General features: G+C 34.7%; 1 protein-coding gene and 1 pseudogene across 1 annotated transcript; one reads left to right on the top strand and one right to left on the bottom strand.

The window, feature by feature from the left end:
- The first annotated feature begins 1,609 nt into the window (after nt 1-1,609).
- LOC145577864 (uncharacterized) lies at nt 1,610-3,898 on the top strand (annotated as a pseudogene).
- A 3,982-nt stretch (nt 3,899-7,880) lies between these two features.
- LOC145577863 (peroxisomal fatty acid beta-oxidation multifunctional protein-like) lies at nt 7,881-9,003 on the bottom strand. The gene is made up of 4 exons (XM_081635293.1): nt 8,910-9,003; nt 8,711-8,782; nt 8,314-8,376; nt 7,881-8,011 (listed from the first exon to the last, which is right to left on the bottom strand). The coding sequence occupies exons 1-4, from the start codon at nt 9,001-9,003 to the stop codon at nt 7,881-7,883; spliced, it is 360 nt and encodes a 119-aa protein (XP_081491419.1).
- Nucleotides 9,004-20,961: the final 11,958 nt, after the last annotated feature.

The raw sequence follows: 20,961 nt of genomic DNA, 5'->3' as shown, positions 1-20,961 counted from the left end.
CAATTTCATAATTTGCTAGGCTTGCTCGTGTACAATAATGACTTACACCTGGGACCATTCGTCCGCTTTCATCTCGAGCCAACCGAGTCTTTCCTCTATGAATTCCATCTTCGCCCTCCTTGGTGCCTACACGGGTTGCTTGCGATGAGGTTTGGACCTCGGCTCTGATACCAACTGTCACGGTCCGGGAGTTTGGGCCCCGAAACGTGTGGCGCGCTCTAGCCTTTTGGCGACAAGAACGCTAGCCTTGAGCGGAAGAGGGGGCTTGTGAGCACAAAGCAACGCAAGCGGGTAATTAAATCACAGGAGCACTCACGTCTATTTGGGCGACGGAGTGCGCGTGGTTGGGGCTTGTGACGGCCGATACTTCAAGGCGGGCACAAGCGGGTCCGAACCACGAGTTCTTAGTGCATCAAGTTGGTTTGGAGGGGAGCTGTTATGCAAGTAAGACACAATATCTACAAAGGCCTAACAACAAACAAGCATAAAAGCAAGGCAACACTTGGTAGAAGGCTAAAGATTTCATTAATCATTCACCCTCTAAAGAGCTTTAATTTTATTACAAGGAGAATCCCTAGTGAACACTGAACTGACAATAACACAATAATGGGACCTCTGGCTTAGAAAACATAAAGTAAACTCTAAGAAAGCATTTAAAGGGAATCTAATACATCAAAAGGAGTCGGATTCTGATACATACATATTCCACTAATTAAGCACTTTCAGAATGTCAAGAAAAATTGAAATGGCAAGGTAATACTTGTAAAATAATTTTACCACTAAGTAATGTATTTTGATGGAATTCCAACAACTAGAGCTGCCATGAGCCCAAGACATGTAGCAATTTGAATGAAGCTTCTATAGGTACCTCTTACAAAAGCTAGAGAAATCTAAATTTATACACAACAAAAAGAAACTCCTTTTGTCAAGGGGGATAAAAAAGCATGTGACCAGGATATATACTTTGATCTATAAAGATTATAAGGCATACCTCAACAATATAAAGAGCAGCAATTGAGGAACCCAGACCCATTCCAGTCCCAACTAACAGCCTTCCCAATAGTATACCTTGCAACGTGTTTGACATTGCACTGAAGAAAGATTTGACAGGTCAGCTCAACATGATCTAGTACTACAAGGATTACAAGTCAGGGTTCTTAACAACAATCAATATGGAGAATTAGCCAAGGAAAAAAAACAAAAAAACTACCTCATAGAAGCACCTATTATCATTAGAAGAGCAGATAGCTGAAAAGCTCTACGACGTCCAAAACCATCAACTAAAAACACATCCAACAAAGGCGCCCCCCAAGGCATGTACTCACCACAAGACCTTCATTTAAAACAAATAGCATTAAATTACAGAGTATAATGACTCAAAATGATATACAACTTTCAATTTCACATGTATCACCTTCTACCAAAGTGGTGCATTTGAAACCAAGATCCATAGAAATACTTTCAAGTGGTTCATTCATAACTCTTTCCCAAAAAGGAATTTCAAGAGTAATCACAAGAGTTCAACTTTTCATTCATGTAACAAGTAAATAAACAAAGCTACGATGATCTCAAACAAACCCAATATGGTAGCCAAACAAGAACGAAGTTAATGTCGCCACAAGTACGTGAGGCAATGATCGCTTCCACAAAGGATTCCCACTTTGTAATAGAATTCAATATTTCGTATTCAATTTCATCCTTTTCTTGTACAGAGTTACAATTTACCTTTTTCATATATATAGGTAATGTTGATGGGATGGGAAAAATTAGGACATATGAGCTCTACAAGGCTTGCTCTATGTTAAAGGTGATATATTGTGTTTGGCTTATTGCTATCCTATCTGTGAGTTGCTACCTAGATGAACCTGAAAAAGTTTTCTGCCTCCTTGTTATTGTTTGCATATATTTATGATTTGACTTCATAATGGTGTATCCATTAGAGGCAAGGATGTCATATTGCATCTAATGTTGATAGTTGGTGATAACTTTGTAAATGTTGAGCCCATGAGAAAACCCACATGTGAGCGGTGTGTTGTCCCACATTGGTTGAGTTTATAAATGAGAGTTTGTATTGAGATGTGTATCCCACATTGAAGAAATAAGAAAGTTGTGTCCACTTTATAAGGCTAAGGGGCTACTCCCCTTATTGCCATATGGTTTTGAGGTGGAATCTCCTTGGTCGTATAAAGTGGACGGTTCTGACGGGTGTGGCACAGGCCTGTTTATCCGTAAAGGATGAATGGAATTGCATTGATAAAATTTTACTTCATGAGCATGGTTGTTTCTTTACTGGTGTAGACTTTGTCTAAGAACATATTATGTGAGCTTGATATCATTCTCTTTGTGCAGGTTCCTCTGAAGCAAGTGATTGTCCTTGACCATCCAGAGCTTCAGGTTTGAAAAGAAAAAGTATCTTAATATTTTGAATTTATAGTAGTACAGCTAAATGGTACTCTCAAATGTTATAGCATCTTCTTGCTATGACTAGGATGAGTTTGGCAACGTGTGGAACCACACTTTAATTGCAAAAATTGTTGAAGATAACATCAGATCTCATAGCATTCATTTGGTGAGATTCATGTTTCTATCATTTGTGTCTTTGTATTTTTTTAGAACATTAGTTGTTGAGCATATATCTTCTAGCTAGTATTATTGAAAATAAATGTTAGAATCTTTCTGTTTACAATTTGTGTCATCTGGCATTTTTGTAAGGAAATAATTGTACTACATCTTCAGTGCTGTTATTCTCAATTCATCTCTCGGTGATATTTTCAGGTAATTACTTTTGATAGTTATGGAGTTTCTAGGCATTGTAATCACCGAGATGTGTATTTCAGAATAAGGTGACTATCTACCACCTGTAAATCCTGATTTTGTTCTCTGATGGCCATTTTGGTTGATTTTCCATCTCTATCATATTCAGCATCCTTGATCTTTTGTGTTTAATGCAATCTTGTTGTATAATTTACTATTCCACATCTGAACAGTGAGCTGCACATTATTCCATGTTTTGTTTCCTAATTGTCAATGCTTGTTTTGATACATGGATGGTGTACCATGTGTTCTTTTGTCTGTCACTTTGAGTTAAAAACATATTCTATATGGTGCAGTTGCGTCATTTGTTCACTTGACATTGGGCTTAGCTTATCTTCTTCTTTTCTTCAGTCCAAAACTTTTAGTTGTTTAAGACTTTTAGTGGATGAATGATTTATTAAACTCTTTAAATTAATGATTTCTTTGTGCTGAAACAAAAAGGTTCCACTTGATTCTCAGAAAAATAGTTTTGAAGCATGGGAACTGGTACAAAAAAATTCTTAAAATTTATCTATTGACAATGTATCTTGTTAGCATTTGTAATCTTTTCCCCCTCACTGCTGTTCCCAGGATAGTAGCAGTGTATTGCAGAAGTATAGTGGACCAGTAGATATCTAGTTGTCCATCTTTATGGCTTGGTGTTTCCCTGGTAGGAAATCTTTCTGTCTACTGAATGAGCATCCTTTTAAGAGCTTTCATGCAATGGCGCAAACACGCAAGCCAGTGGGTTTGGTAGGTGTTCTAACTTCTTTTCTTCTTCTGTTGAGCTTCAGAGTATCCTAGAAATGTTCCTTTCATATGATTGAAATATTGTCCTCCCTTTGACTTTTTTTTCTCCCGTTAATAACTCAAAAGCCATGACTTTGTGCATTCACACCCCTCCTTATTTACGATCTTCCAATTATTCTGGCCAAGGCTACTTTTACTTTTCATTGCTTAATCTACCGTGCCTTAGTTGAGGGCCTTAGTGATCATTAGGTTATTTTATTTATTTATTTATTTTTATTCCTTTTCTTTCTTGAAACTATTTGTATGTTTTTCAAGTTACACATATGTGAACACACTTCAAAGGATTGTGCTTTAGACTTATGGTCTGAACCTGAGGTAAATTGGCTTGTATCTTAGTTTAGGTCTCTTACAATTCTCATCATACATGTGAAGTTAAAGTCTGTTATTACTGATACACGGCCAGATTTGTGGTTCAAGTTCAAAACTTAGTGGATGTGATTTGTGGAAGAACTATGAATTCACCTTGAGAGTGTCATTGTTATTTACAAGAGATTGAAAGAACTAGTAAATTTACAGCATTCCCATAACTATTGTTGGAAGATCAATACATGGATCCAAGGGTGAAGGTTCTTAAGTAACATGTTCGTTGCATCCTAATTCCTGTGGAAAACAAGTTTTGGTGCATATATGTGGATCATTGTTTTAAAGTGAAAAGTTTGTTTGCTGCAATTGAGGCTTAGGTTAACTATGTTGCAAAATATTGGATCCTTGTTTTGTTGAGATTAGAAGTTGTTTGATGAATGCCTAGAAATAGTAATTTCAGTGATTTGTAAGCTTAAAAGTAGCATGACTTTTTAAATTTTGTAATTTGGGTCATTCTGCTCTTCTGCTATTGTTTTATGGACACTATCATATCCCCTTAACTTCATGGTTCTTATAGGTGACAAGCACGTTATTTGAATTGAGTTTGGTTTGAATGATGAGTCTTTCAATTTGGCAATGGGTTTATTACGGCTCTGGTCTTAAGTCAGCCTATTGTGATATATTAATCAATGCTTCATGTTAATTCCTTACTTAGTTTTCCACATCCTTATGATGCTTAAAAATTATTGTTTCATTTCCTTTTCGATAGTAACTTTTGGCCGTTCAAAATCCCAAATCACCCAAATTTAATTTAGTTTCCCTCTGTACTACATCACATGGACTCTCTTGTAGGTTGTAATGAACATCCATGTAATAACAAGTAAAGTATGCCATATAAAAGTGGAAAAACAAAAAAAAATGGAGTAATACTTGTTGGTCTTGCATTTTATAAATTATCAAACTTTTCATTTCACCTTAACTACCTATGTTGGACCCTCGACATTTGGATATGAATCACCAAAAACCGTAAAAAAATATAAAAAAAAAAAAAGCTTGAACCGGTGACATGGACAGTCTAGTGGGAATTTGTAAAAAAATGATACTATATGTGGAATTAGATCTTTTGGTAGCATTATTTAGGGAAATGGCTCAAGTATTTAATATTTTGCATTAAGTTTAAATCATTTTTTTTTACGGGATATTAAATATAAATTATTCATTTATTAGTTGATCAATAAAAAATTAATTTTATTATTTTAAAAAAAATACTCAAAATAATGGGTTACTTTTTTTGTAATAAAAACTAATTAGTTACTTATATCCAAAGTAATTAACCTACCATAACTTTAATTTAATATTTTATCAAGTCCTCAACGCTTTCTTGAATTTTCCTCCCATTGAGATAATTCTTACGGAGTAACATTCTTTCTTAATTCTTTTACTTTCCAAAATTATTTAAGTTTAATTTTGCTGATTGGGTATTAAGGCTGTGTTTGGATAGAACTTTTGGAAGGAAAGGGAGGGGAAGGAAGATGAAGGAAGGGGAGGTGAAGGAAGGGGAGGGGTGAAGGAAGGGAAATCCCTCATTTGGATAACAAAGAAAATGAAGGAAGAGAGAGTGAGGGAATTTGCTAAATTAAAACCAAATTTTCCAAAATAAGAAATTCTGGAAAGCAAATTTTCTTCATTGTCGATTTTCCAAAACAAAATTTCTGATTGATTTTTGCCAAATTAAAACCAAAATTTCTGAAATTTAATTTTCGAAAATCAAAACAAAATTTTCTGAATGTTGGTATTAGAAAAAGAAATCGTATATTCAGGAAATTGGTTTCTAAGTATCAAAACCTTTTTTTTTATTTTCAGAAAATCAATTTTTGAAGATCAAAATCAATTTTGTGAAACTTGATTCATGAAATTAAAAATCGGATTTCATGAAAAATCGATTTTGTGTAAATCAAAACCAGAAATCATGTATCTCAAACCAGAAATTGATTTTTTATAGTTTAAAATCAATTTTGAAAAACAAAAGACGAAGAATGGTTTGGATGTTTGCGGTGGAAGATCACGGCTTGTGTTAGAGGTAACAAACGAACAGAATGTGCTGGAGATTATTAAAGCATGTTTTCCTTCCAAATCTTCTCTAATTTGGAAAGATTTGTTTCTTAATTGTGGAAGGAAATTATTTCCTTCCATTTCTCTTCCTCCCAATTCCCTCACCTCCTATTTTTGCTATCCAAATGGAGGAAAACTCATCTCTTCCTTTCCCTCCCCTTCCCTTCCCTCCATTTTCCTCCATCCAAACAAGCTGCAAAAGATGTTTTTTTTTTTTTTGGTAAAAAAGAATTATTAGATGTTAGACTTAGCTAGGGCGGTGCACATTGGATCGTAATCCATACATTTTAAATGATTATTATTCTATCCTACACAATATAATCTACCATGAGATAATAATTTACTAAAATCTAATCCATAAAATCTGTTTTACGACTGCATAACCCTATTACATCAACAATTATTATTTTCCTCTTGTTATAAATACTTCTTAAACCATTAACTAACTATCTACATATTATTATCACTCATTATTAGTGAGAAGTCTTAGCTTGGAGAGAAAATTATTCGTGAATTCTTTTTCTGTCTTTGAGGTGAAATTAACTTTTTAAATTTTACGTGAAATATCCATGGAAGAAACGACTATGGACTTAGCTGCTTTGTGGGGGGGGGGGACGTCTAGGAAATTCGATAGTTTAGAGGAAATATGGGAAGTGGTTAGTGGTGTTTCAATGGAGCAAAGAATAAACGAAGTTGTTAGTTTGGGTAAGACAACAGTAAATAGTGTTCTTGATCACGAGGTATCACGGCAGTCTTCGTTACCAATTTCGCAACCGCCAACAAATCATCAACGTCGTCATGGAAAAGGCAAAGAGATGAAAGTTCTCCTCGACAATGTGGGTGTGAAAGGGGTTGATAGGGTTCATCTTCAAGAGTTGAATCGTGAAAATTTCAAACAACAACCTTTGTCATCATCACTACCTAAACTTATTTCCTTGGATGACACGTCATATTCCAAGAAGTTGGAAAATACAAAGCGGAACTTGCAACAAGGATACAAGAAATATGAAAATGGAAGAAAGAAAATATGTTTGATTGGTTTGAATGATCTTCCTACACAACCTACAACATTAAGAAGTCAAAGAAATCAAAAGGGAAAGCTTAATAAAGATTTTAGAGGACTGAAGAATCAAGTAGTTGGTTGCTACAAAAACCACTCACATACGATCAAGATGAATTGTTGAAACGGCCATCGGCGAGGACGATCAGTTGATAACAAGTTGAAGTGAAAAGGGTGATCGATGAAGGTGCAGCATGCATGCATAAGAAGGTGTTTAATAATTGATGAGGTTAAATTGAAGGTGCAAATTAATGGATGCAATCGATTTCGTAGTCTTAATTGATGTATCTTGTACTATCATTACTATAGTGAAAGAGATTGAATGATCGTCCCTGCCCGTGGAGTAGGTCACATTGACCGAACCACGTAAAAACTTGTGTCTCCTCTTCTTTTTTCTTATTTTTGTTCTTTGATTTCTTACTTATTATTTCACACAAATTACTCTATCAACTATCCTAATTAAACTCACATAGAAAGCCGCTAATTAATAAGTCAGTAAATGAAAGTCTATGAACTAATTACCTAATTTTAAATTCATTTAGATAGCTAATTAATAATTCAGACAATAAATAATGAAAGTCATGAATCTTGCTAAAGTATGTTAACACTTGAAAAACTATCAAAAAAATAAAAAAAGGCTCTTAGTTATATTTTTTTTTTTTTTTTTTTTTTTTTTTTGAATAATAGGCTCTTAGTTATACCATAAAATGAACTAGATAGTCAAAATTTTATACTATTATGACATAATAATGTCACAATTTTATACAATTATAGGCCTTTAGTAATTAGGGTAATATAGATTTCAACTGTGTATGATACAAACCAAAGCTACCGTAATTAATCGATGTCGAAAAATGGCACGTACCATAGCTAATTGTAAGCCACTTCCATGAGCAAATCCTTGTAAGGCAGCAACAAACGGCTTTGGTGAACCTAAGATAAATGAATCAACGTTTTTATTGCAAATATCATAAGTATTATACATGTACTATTGCAATTATTAACCACAAGTCCACAAATTTAGAACTAAAAAATGATTATAAGGTTGGTTTTGAGCAAAGACCTTTGATCATGTTGATCAATTGAGTAGCAAAGCTTTTCGGCAATATAGATAAATCCCCTATATATAACCAAGTACCCATGTATATCGTATCATAATCAATTTTATAACTAATATGCTAAATTATTGCTAATATAAATGAAAATAAATTCGTAAGCAAAGTATGTAGTTTTACCTATCTCTTGCACTAGCTTAATAAACTTGAGGTCAAATCCGCTTGAAAACTTTCCGTTCACACCTGAAATGAGAATATGAGTGGTAATTTATATGTACTCATATCTTATATGACTAATGTCTAATAAATTCAGAGATACGCAGGACAACACTCTTGAGAGTAGAGGGAAACGAGGTAAAAAAATCTGATCCCCAAACTCCCAAACAATTACAGTTTTCTCACCAATTCTATCAAGTTTATGCTTGATTACTGTGTATGACTAATATGATCATGAATGTAATGGAGCACTCCATGATTAAGTTAAATAAAAACCTTAAGTCTACTTGTACATATTATAAATATTTTCTACACACTAATAATTTAGCTCAATTATGGAGTACTATATATAGCTACTTACCAGTTATTACAATGGCTTTGACATCACTTCTCCTTATAACTTCATCATATATTTCTTTCAATTTCAAACTTGCTACGTCAAAATCACCAATTAAAAATCATTACCCATTTAGAAATTAGAGTTAGTTCAATTCAAATATTAAAACGAATTAAATATATTTGGAAAATATATAAATATATTTAGAGATTGAGTATGTAACTTCTAGTTTCCAAAGCATTAACCGGAGGGTTTGAGAAAGTGACTAGGGCAACACCGTCATTCCCGACTTCCATAAAAACTCGAGCTCCCGCCATTATTGCCACCTTCAACTAGAGATTTTAGAAGGGAGTAATAAAGCATGAAAGATTTGGAATGTATACAAGTATTTAAAAATGAGTGATATATAGATCAAAATTTGAAGCGTCGTTGTTTACGTATGTGTTAAGTTAGAGATCATACAAGCATGGCTAGTAGGGTCACCAATGTCACATTTTGTAGGTGTTTCATGTGGTAGATAGTAGTTACTCCATAATCGAGTTGTATTATTAGTGTGTAGATGTAGGGAATAATTTCAAGCATCCCACACTTGAGCCCCACTGTGATCATACACTTAAGCATGGTGGTGTCCAAAGGGAAGGAAGTTAGAGTAAAAGAGTCGCCAACAAGTTTTAGGAACTTGTAAACCATTCACAGGGTGAAGGTTACACCCCTTCACAATCCATGAGATCGCTAACTCCATAGGTCTGGAACCATGACTGGGTATCCGGGGATGAAGGTACAAATCCAACCTAAAAGAGATTGAACCTGCCCTAATAATAGGCCTCTACTTTATTCTTCTCATATTCATGTGCGCTTTCTGACTAACATACAATCAATAGGTTAACCCTAAACCTGTTTAATCTATGTTGGTTGAATTTAATGCACAAACAAATCTATTATTGGCAATCGCTTGAATTATAATCATATTAGCCTAAACAAGATTATTAATTATCTTATTAAGCGTGATTACAAGTACAAATTCCCTTTAAAACTGCAAGAGAGGGCGTGATCAAGCAATAACAAATAATAATATAATATCAAGCAACATAATAATAACAATCATCATCATAATAATATTCTCAATAAAGCAAAATAATAACAGCAATATCCTAGGCATGATACAAACAAGATTAATAACAAACCCTAACATGTCACCAAATAATAAAAATCAAAGCTTCATCCCTAACATGATATTAGAAAGAATAGGAAGCATCATGAAAACATGCATGATATTAGAAATATTAGTTATTACCCTAAACATGATATTAGGAAGTGATAAAACATCCTAACATGATACTAGGAATCAAAATAATCTAAGCATGATTTCTATATCAACAATTAAATTACTTACTTCGATGCCTCGTATCTCTTTCTAATAACAAAATACACGCAGTAGTAACTTCAAGGAAAAATAATAAATAATTAAATTAAATAATTGAAATAGAGATTTGGGACCAAACCCTCAGAAATTATCAACCTTTCACGTTTAGGGCGAAGGCAACTTCGAACTTAGCTAGGTGTTTCTAGAACTCGTGAATGTGGAATTTTGTATTAGGGATGGTTTAGAAGAGAGAGAAAGCTACTAGCTTTAGAGAGAGAGAGATGATGATTGTTAATGAATGAAAACGAGGAAATACGACCCCTATTTATAGAAAAATAGTCCGAAAACGATAGAAAATATTTCAAGTTCTCTACGGAATAAAACTGGCATCTGTCGTCAAGCGACAGACATCAGCGCCAGGCGACAGGATTAGCGCCAGGCGACAAACATAAGTGCTAGGCGACAGGATTAGCGCCAGGGGACAGACATCAGCGCCAGGGGACAGACATCAGCGCCAGGCGACAGACATTAGAGCCAGGCGATAGGATCAGCGCCAGGCGACAAACATTAGCGCCAAGCGACAAACTCTGTCGTTTGGTGCTAATTAAAAGGTAAAACGAGCCTTGTACGCGGAATCCTCTTCTTAATATGATTAAGCAGGAAATTCCGTGTTTATCAAATTAAAATCAGGTTTATCATAAAACACTTATTTTATTCCAAATAAAACTCTTTAAAGTAATAATTATCAATCCTAATTCCATTAGAATTTCAAAGAACCTTCTAGATATTATAGAAGATTAAAATCAATCCTAATAACTTTAGGAATAATAATTAATAGACCCTCCTCTAGATCATTGGGCCACATAAAAAACTCATTTCGGGCCCAATTTAGTATTTAGGCCATAACTTCCTCATTATTCATCGGAATTGGGCTTATAATATATCGTTGGAAAGCTCTTTTCGTGCCCAATCCAACTACACTATTATTAGACCCTTATCATAGACCAAACTAAATTGAACTGGCTATTTTCATAAATAGAGTGTAAGAAAAGAAATGTTTTCAAAAACAGAAAGAAAGATATTTTAATAAAAACATCCACATCACTAGACTTTCCACACTTTCACTTCGTTCGACAATCAAATGACGTGAAAGGTATTCATCACTGGGTTTGGTTTTGGGGAGACACATTTGGGTGTCTACAGTAGAAAATCTTTTTCCCTAATTTTTTTTTTTTTTTTTTTGGTCAAGAAATCTTTTTTCCTAATTATTGTAGATTTGTAGCCAAATGCAATGTTTAATCAAATGTAGGGGAGTGACTACAGTATGGATTATGATACCTTTTTGCTACATACATGGTTTAATTTCTATTAAGACATATTATTACCTCGTTAAATAATAGAGTTTTTTTTAAAAAAAAAATATTAATCATTTTCTTTTAATTAAAATATTGGAAAACTAAGGGATTTTCTAGAGGGGTACATAAATGTTTATGTAGACACCTAATTGTGTCTCCCCAAACCCGGTGATGAATACCTTTCACATCATCGATTATCGAACGAAGTGAAAGTGTGAAAAGTCTGGTGATGTGGTTGTTTTAATAAAAAAAATACTTCTTTCTGTTTTCGAAAATGAACTGTATTTATGAAAATGTCCAGTCCAATTTATTTTGGTCCATGATAAGGGTCTAATAATGGTGTAGTTGGATTGAGCTCGCAAAGAGCTTTCCAATGATATATTATAAGCCCAATTCCGATGAATAATGAGGAAGTTATGGCCAAAATACTAAATTGGGCCTGAAATGGTTTTATATGGCCCAATGATCTAGTAAATGGCCCATTAATTAATATTCCTAAAAAATATTAGGATTGACTTTAATTTTCTAGAATAATCTAAAAGGTTATTTTGAGTTCTAGTGGAATTAGGATTAATAATTATATTTTTTAGAAAATATAGAATTCTATTTGGATTAAAACAAGTGTTTCAAAGGGATTAAATCTGATAAGTACGGACGTTAATAAATCAAATATAATTAACAAAAAGTATCCCTAACTTCCCTTTCCATAGCACTTGGTCAAGGAGAGAAGGGCGATTAATCAAGGACAACACTTTCATCCAAGTACTACTTTTTGATAAACCGATTCGACAAAGAAGAAGAGCTAAAAAGAAAATTGCGTCTCAGGAAGAAGTCAATGAATTTAGGCAAAACTTAGCCAATTTAACTGAGATGATGAAGACTATTGCTCTTCAAGTCAATGACCCTGCGAAACAACAACAGATGGAGCGAATGGAGGAAAGCTTGAGCAAGCTCTTCAATGACTATAAGTTTCAAGAGATTAGCTCACAAGGGGTCTCAGTGGACAAGGAACTTCTTCCGCAGAAGTTCAATGCCAATGACATCCCTAAGTTCAAGCCAACTGACAACCCCTATTTCCATTTAAGAGCTTTTGAAACAGTAATGAACATTAAGGGGATTGATAGGAAGGTTTTTCATTCTTTGTTCTCACTATCTTTAGAAACCGTTTGTCAACAATGGTTCTTTTCCCTTGAAAAAGAGAATACCTCTTCTTGGGATTCCATAATAAACGCTTTCATAGATAGATATAAGTGCAATATTCAAATTGAAACTGACCATAGGGAGCTTGAGATGTTAAAACAAAAAGAAACAAAGGATTTACTTCCTTCTTCAACAAGTGGAGGGAAACTTCTGCTAGGATGGTAGAAATTCCTACTAAAAAGGAGTCTGTAAGGATGTTCATCAAGAACCTCCAAGAAAAATATTCAAAGCACTTAAAATACCAACACAACTTAGATTCTTTCAAGACTGTCTTTGACATAGGAATTGATATCGAAGACGACCTTTTGAAAGTTAATAATGCGAAAGGAAAGAAGAACGACCATCCTTTTTCTTCCTCTCCCATTAATGAAGTACATGCTACAAACACCTCTAAACAACGAATCCAAAGGTCGAAAAGAGTGTTCACTCCACTTGGTATGAGTTACGAGATAGCTTTCGAAAAGCTACACCACAAAGGGCTAGTCATGCCCATATGAACCATCAAAGACCCAGTTCCAGAAGCTAGGCCACCTAAGTGGGATCCTAACAAACACTGCAAATATCATCAAGGAAAGGGTCACGACATTGAGGAGTGTTGGAAACTCAAAGAAGCTATTCAAGACCTGATTGATAACAATAAAACTTCCGAGATTCTAGCCATCGCAGAAGATCAAACATTCTTCGATCCTTCGCCCCTTATCACACCTATAGGTGAGCCCTTGATCGAGGCTGGCTATATAACCTCTATCGATGAAGTGACCATGATTGAGGAGGATGAAGAAAATTTCTTAGATGATACCAAGAAAAACTCGACAAGTCTAAAAGAAGACGTTCGAAAACTGCAAGATATCATCGACATGCTCTTGAATATGGTGGAAGGCCTAGCAAGTCAGATATTAGTCATCGAACAACGCTACCATCACCAAGACCATAAGAATGAAAAGGACAGGTATCTTCCTTCTTTTTCTTCCCATCAAGAACTTAAAGGAAAATTCAATGCTCCTAAACCACAGGTAAAACAGACCATTAAAGAATACACACCAATAGGATTGACTTATAGTGAAGCCTTCGAACATTTTCACGGTCAGGGTCTCATTCATCCCATTGGTCCAAGCCAAGACCCACCACCTGAGAAACGGCTTCCCAACTGGGATCCAAACTCCTATTGCAAATATCATAGAGGCCATGGTCACACCACTGAAGAGTGCTTCACCCTCAAAGACCGAACTCAAGACCTTCTTGATTCAAATTGCCTTCGTATTTCTCCAAGCGACAAGAAGGTCAAAATCAATAATAATGATAGCAAGAGCAGGAAGGACGACAATCCTTCTTCCGTTTCTTCCTATCAGAATGGAAGTTGCATCGATAAAAAGACCTTAAAGGCAAAAGAACAAGAAAGAAAGTTCACCCCAATTGGGATGAGCTATAATATCGCCTTTGATCGACTCCTTGCTAAGGGACTCATCACACCAATTGGCCTTATGCAAGATCCTCCTCTTGAAAGGAGAACACCCGAATGGAATCCAGACTCCTATTGCAAGTACCATCAAGGCAACGGTCATACTACAAATCAATGTTGCAAGTTTCGAAATCTCATTCAAGACCTCATCGATGCAAATAAGTTTCCATTCCTACCAGCTGGCAAAAAGACCGAGTGATGAAGCACAAGACACGAGGCGGCTTCAATGACAAGATTTCATGACCTCTGCTTCTTTCTTCTATTCATCCTTCCCCAATAAGTCTAACATAGGCACCCTTCATCCTCCTTAGATTTATTTCTTAAAGTTTGATTTTTATCCTTCACTTTTTAAATAAAATGAGCATTTATTTCCTTGCATATGATCATTGCATTGCATCTTATAAAAAAATAAAATAAAAAATAAAAAATAAAAATTTATGCCGGACTAAGCACAAGGTATACCAATGATTTGAGGCACCCCGTGTAGCCATATCATATCATGTTTACCTTTCAAAAATACAATCCTTTCTTGATAAAAACGCTTTGAGCCTCGTCTAACGATAGACCTTTCTTTTTTCAACCCACATCTACCCAACCTTGGGATGGGATGGTGTGCAACTTATGCAATTTACAAATAAAAGCTTGAGTGATTTTACAAAAAATTCAAAAAAGCAAAAAATTAAAAAAAAAAGGTGTGCAAAAGGGCACCAATGTCATTGATATAAACATGTCTTTGATATGAACACGTCTCAGATTGTGTCTCTTATCGAGTGCTCGGTACCGTGCCTGAGAAACATGAATGCCAAGTGAGTGATAGACCGCATGATCGGGATTGCCCACACTTATCAAAATAAAAAAAAAAATGAAAAAGCAAAAAAGAGAGAGCAAAGATATAAACAAAAGAGAGTTCAAAAGTGAGAAACCTCAAGCATACAAATACTAAGATTCAAAAGCAAAATTTCACACCTTGGGGGCTAATCTAGGGTCTTGAGCCTTTATCCCCTTCTTCTTCGACCTTTAGCCTAACCACGTTACAACCCTTAAAAGACCTCTTTGAGGTATACACACACTTGTGCGAGGTTCGGCTAGAGCTACGTTTGACCTGATTCCTAACGGATACGTAGGCAACCTCACATTGAGGCGCGGCCGTAATAAAAATGCATTCATTCACATTCACATTCATACATGATCATATAAAGGGATCTCCAATGTTCATCCCTATCCATTTAGAGCTAGACTTGGGGGCTTGATCCTTACATCATTAGCCTACCCAGCCTAAGAGTCACCATTATTTGACTCTTTTTAATATATTTCCACGCACTTAGCTCTTGCAGCTTAGACGTAGTGTCACTTTCACACACATCACAGATACATGACCAAATAATACTTCCCTTTAGGAACCCTTTGTCATGAAATCTTAACGCAACGTTGAAGCATGCCTTGTCATATCAAAATCGCTCATCATCATAATCATCATTGCATCGCAAAGTATGAAGTGCTTAGCCCCCATGCCTAAGTTACCTAAATACTTTAATTGTCGAGTCAACAATTAAGATAGCCTAGGATGTTACTATCCTTGCACCATGAGATACAACGATCAATGCATACACTTGATTAAGCTCATTCAACATGCACCATCAAACACTTCACTTCTTCCTTTTCGCGTCTTTCTGTTTCAGGAGAAAGTCGGTACCCTCCACAAAAATGACGGAAAATTTTTGCTTTTCTGCATTTGGAGTTGTACAAGCACATTACAATACAATGCACACATGAGTCATGTACGTTAAGTCATGTCATGTCATATCACATCAAGTTGAGTAAAACACATTGAGTCAACCTCAAGTCAGTCAATCACCTTGAGTCAACCTCAAGTCAAAACAATCACAATTTCAAGAACACCAAGCCTTAGGTTAACCCTAAGAAAAACACCAGCAAAGTCTTTTGGCAATCTTTTGATTTTACAGGATACAACCACTCAGCAAAGCTCCTGTTCGCAGCCAACCGAACGATCTCAACAAATATTCATGCATTCAAAGCTTTTTTGTTCAAAAACGCGTGGACATTCCTTTCAAAGCTATTTTGTTCAGAGACGAGTGGACATTTCTTCATTTCTTTCAAAGCTCTTTTGTTCAGAGACGCGTGGACATTTCTTTCAAAGCTCTTTTGTTCAGAGACGCGTGGACATTTCTTCAAAGCTGCTCAGACACGCGTGGGCATATCATTCAAAGCTCTTTGCTCAGAGACGCGTGGGCATCTTATCAAGCTCTTTTGTTCAAAGATGCTTGGACATATCATTCGAAGCTCCATCGTTCAGAGACGAGTGAGCATCAACAGCGGCGAGGTATCGCCACAACCAAAAAACTGAGGATCATTACAAGCAGAATGGTCTTCGACGACATTCTCTAGGATGTGGAGGGTAATCACAAATAACTAAAGATGGCTACAAGCAAAGTTATCTTCGACGATGTTCCCTGGCTTATGGAAGATGGTCATAAAATAGCAGAAGATCGCTAAGAAATTTTCGATGGTGTTCCCTAAGATGTGGAGGACTGTCACAGTGAAAATCGAAGGCAGTTACAAGCGGAGCAGTCTTCAGACGAGGTCCCCTAGCTTGTGGAGGTCGCCAAACAAAATCGGTTACCCTAGAAATGTGTGCTTGACGGTGCAAGATACGCGTTTCTTAACTCCTTTATCTGTTTAACTAACGCTAGTTTGCAGGTATCGGCGTTACAAAAATGATTTAGGATCGCAGAACGTTCTGAGTCATTCTCCGTCCCTATTGATACTTTGACTTTTGTTTTCGAAACATGCGTTTCTCCAAACTCAGTCAAAGTGGGGGCTTATGTAGACACCAAATTGTGTCTCCCCAAAAACCAAACCCGGTAAAGAATACCTTTCACTTCGTCGATTATCGAACTAAGTGAAAGTGTGAAAAGTCTGGTGATGTGTTGTTTTAATAAAAAAAATACTTCTTTCTGTTTTCGAAAATGAACTGTATTTATGAAAATGTCCAGTCCAATTTAGTTTGATCCATGATAAGGGTCTAATAATGGTGTAGTTGGATTGAGCTCGCAAAGAGCTTTCCAATGATATATTATAAGCCTAATTCTGATGAATAATGAGGAAGTTATAGCCAAAATACTAAATTGGGCCTGCAATGTTTTATATGACCCAATGATCTAGTAAAGGGCCCATTAATTAATATTCCTAAAATTATTAGGATTAACTTTAATTTTCTAGAATACTCTAGAAGGTTATTTTGAGTTCTAGTGGAATTAGGATTAATAATTATATTTTTTAGAAAATAAAGAATTCTATTTGGATTAAAACAAGTGTTTCAAAGAGATTAAATCTGATAAGTACGGACGTTAATAAATCGAATTTAATTAGATTAAGGATTCCATACGGATTTTAGACAACGCGTGAACCATCGTGAAACGACAGAACTAGCGCGTCGCGACGAAACTGTCGCACCACGACAGAGTTGTCGCAGCGCGCTGGACCCTGTCGCGTCGCGACATAAGTAGTTTTATTTCAGGTTAGATTCGGTCTTTTTCTTATCGTTTCCGGGCTATTTTTCTTATAAACAGGGTCGTATTTCCCCGTTTACAACCATCAACAATCATCTAATTCTATTCTTCTCTCTCTCAAGCTAGAAGCTTATTCTTTCTCCCTCTTTCTAAGCATTTCCCTTTCAAATAAAAATACCACATTCACGAGTTCTAGACACACCTAGCCAAGGTCGAAGTTGCCTTTGCCCTAGACGTGAAAGGTTGATAATTTCTGAGGGTTTGGTCCCAAATCCCTATTTCGATTATTTAAATTAATTGTTTGATTTAATATTTTCCTTGAAGTTACTAACGTGTGTATTGTTTTGATAGAAAGAGAGATACGAGTTATCAAAGTAAGTAATTGGCTTACTTCCTATTCTTTAGAAAGCATGTTATTCCTAGTATCATGTTATGATGCTTTTATTGCTTTCTAGTATCATGTTAGGATGCTTTTATTGCTTTCTAGTATCATGTTTAGGTTGCTTCCTATTTCTTCTATCATGTTAGTATCATGTTAGGGATTAAAGTTTTGATTTTTATTACTTAGTGACATGCTAGGATTTGTTATTAACCTTTTTAGTATCATGCCTAGGATCTTGCTAATATTATTATGCTTTGATGAGATTGAGGTTATTATGATGATGATTTGTTGTGTTAATTATTATTATGTTGCTTGATATATTGTTGTTATTGCTTGATCACGCCCTCTCTTGCAGGATTAAAGGGAATTTGTACTTATAATCACGTTTAATAAGATAATTAATAATCTTGTTTAGGCTAATATGGTTATAATTCAAGTGATCGCCAGTAATAGATTTATTTGTGAATTAATATTCTACCAACATAGATTAAATAGGTTTAGGATTAATATATTGATTGTATGTTAGTCAGAAAGAGCACATGAATATGAGAAGAATAAAGTAGAGGCCTATATTTAGGGCAGGTTCAATCTCTTTTAGGTTGGATTTGTACCTTCATCCCCGAATATCCAGTCATGGTTCCAAACCACTATGGAGTTAGCGTTCTCATGGATCGTGAAGGGGTGTAACCTTCACCCTGTGAATGGTTTACAAGTTCCTAAAACTTGTTGGCGACTTTTTTACTCTAGCTTCCTTCCCTTTGGATGTCACTATACTTAAGTGTATGATCACAATAGGGCTCAAGTGTGGGATGGTTGAAATATTCCCTACAATTTACATACCAAGACTACGGAGTACTTTGTATGTAAGCATGTCATGATAAAATGAAAATTTTTAAAAAAGTGACAAAGAAGGATTAACATGATCAGCCTTAAATTTTGCTTATACGAGTATCTACCTAAATCAAAAACATATTTTCCCTATTCTAGATGGTCTCCACACTCTTAACTCTCCATCGATCTTTCTTTCTCTCTCTTCCCGTCAACAAAAAAAAAAAAAAAAAAAAAAAAAAAAAAAAGAAAAGGTTGTTAGATAGATATTTATATAATTATACATTAATTAATTTGTACTAGTATAACATTTCATAATATTAACCTTTTATATTATATCAATAAACTTATACTAAAGGCGAATCTTAAATGACACGTGTCATTTTGTGGTAATATAATTTCTTGCCTAATTTTACTTTTCAAAATTTTCTTTTTATGTACTAAATTTTACCATAACTTGAATTATCACTTTCAAGGATAAATATGAAAATGATATTTCATTAAATATTAATAACAATAAATTTTCTTTTTATATTACAACAAAATCTAAGTTGGATAAACATTATTCAATAATCAATCATTTATAAAATTCCGATTAATCAATGAATAAGGAAAATGTATAAACTAAAATCAATTTTTTTTTTAAAAAAAAAAAAAAAAAAAAAACATAATTTATAATAATTTCTTATAAATTTAATGTTGGTACTATAAATTCAAAAGGCGAGACATATTTATGTGTCAATTAATATTATTAAATTTAATTATGATAATCTTTGAATTAATTAATTAAATAAAAATATTACTACTATTCGTGCATGCACGCGATCTATACTAGTTTATAACTAATAGTTAATTTATTGACTTGTGTGTCAATTTTGACCATGTCAATTATTCTGAGATATAGGGTCATTGGGGTATCACATCTATTAACTATTACTCATACTAAAACAAAACATTGCTGACATCATCAACTCTTAGACTATCCTACGTGTCATTATCACATTAAATTTTTTCCCTCCAATTCTATGTATGATGTCATTAAATAATAATGATTTTTTATTTTTTATTTTAATCTACACTTTTGATTTTATCCTCTTTGTTTCCCATGATGGTTTTATGGTTTTTACTACGAGTAATACTCCGTATAGAATCATGTTATGCAATATATTATTAGATTAGTCACGATAGCCCAAGTAGTGTCTAAATACATGTTGCAGTAAAAGTGATGCAATTAAAAGAAAACAAAGGGAGTATATAAAATAATTGTATTTCTAAGACTTAAGTCAAACGCATAATCATTAAGTCACAAATTCATGCAAAGTAGGGCAAGGGAAAAGATTTCATATTAATCATACCAATAGCTTTGTTTGAGCATGATTTTTAATCTTTAGTATTAGAGTACCCTCAATGATATGAAGGCTTTGGATACGATAGAATGGATGAAATTCAATCCATCCATCGCATGGAAATGATGATTGATCTTATGTAATTATATTGCAAACGCAATAATTCAACAAATTGATCTCAATCCATTTATTCCCATCCTAGTTTTAATGAATCAGTAGCATCAGTTGCTGATTTCCCACTTAGATTTATATGGTTAATCCCTAGTGCCAAAAGCGCAAGGCTAAATACATAATCACTCACTAGAGAACTTACTGTGCTCCGACCAACAATAGGCAACCAAGTCTCCTGGACAAGCAACAACTTATACGACAACGTCCTTAGCTTGTGACTACATAGAATAAGACACCCTAGGTTTTGGTTGGTTCAGTAGGTGAACCCTATATCTGAGGTGTTACTCTCCTTATTTGGTTTCCTAGTCTTGCTTTTGTTTCACTGCCGATTACTTAAAACTTGCTCTTCTTCCTTCAGATCTAGTTTGATTGAAATAAGTGAATGCTCCTAGACTCCTAGCAGAGATGAAGAAAATTCAAAGAAAGATCAAGTGCAGGAGTGAAAGTGCGACGAAAGGCAGGGAAATTGATCTGAAATTGATCAAGACTTGTGGCTGTCTTCGCAGCAAACTCAAGGTAAAAGGAAATACTTCGTGGTGAAGTTACTTTGTGCTTCCATTTCAAAGACACGCATATAGTTCCTTGGCCGTACAAATTTTGAAATATGCAAAACTGTATCCTCGATTCTTTATATTACAAAA

This window comes from Chenopodium album, chromosome 14 (genome assembly GCF_948465745.1).
Source record: "Chenopodium album chromosome 14, dcCheAlbu1.1, whole genome shotgun sequence".
Classification (NCBI taxonomy): Eukaryota; Viridiplantae; Streptophyta; class Magnoliopsida; order Caryophyllales; family Amaranthaceae; genus Chenopodium; species Chenopodium album.
This window is presented reverse-complemented; position numbering and strand designations above follow the sequence as displayed.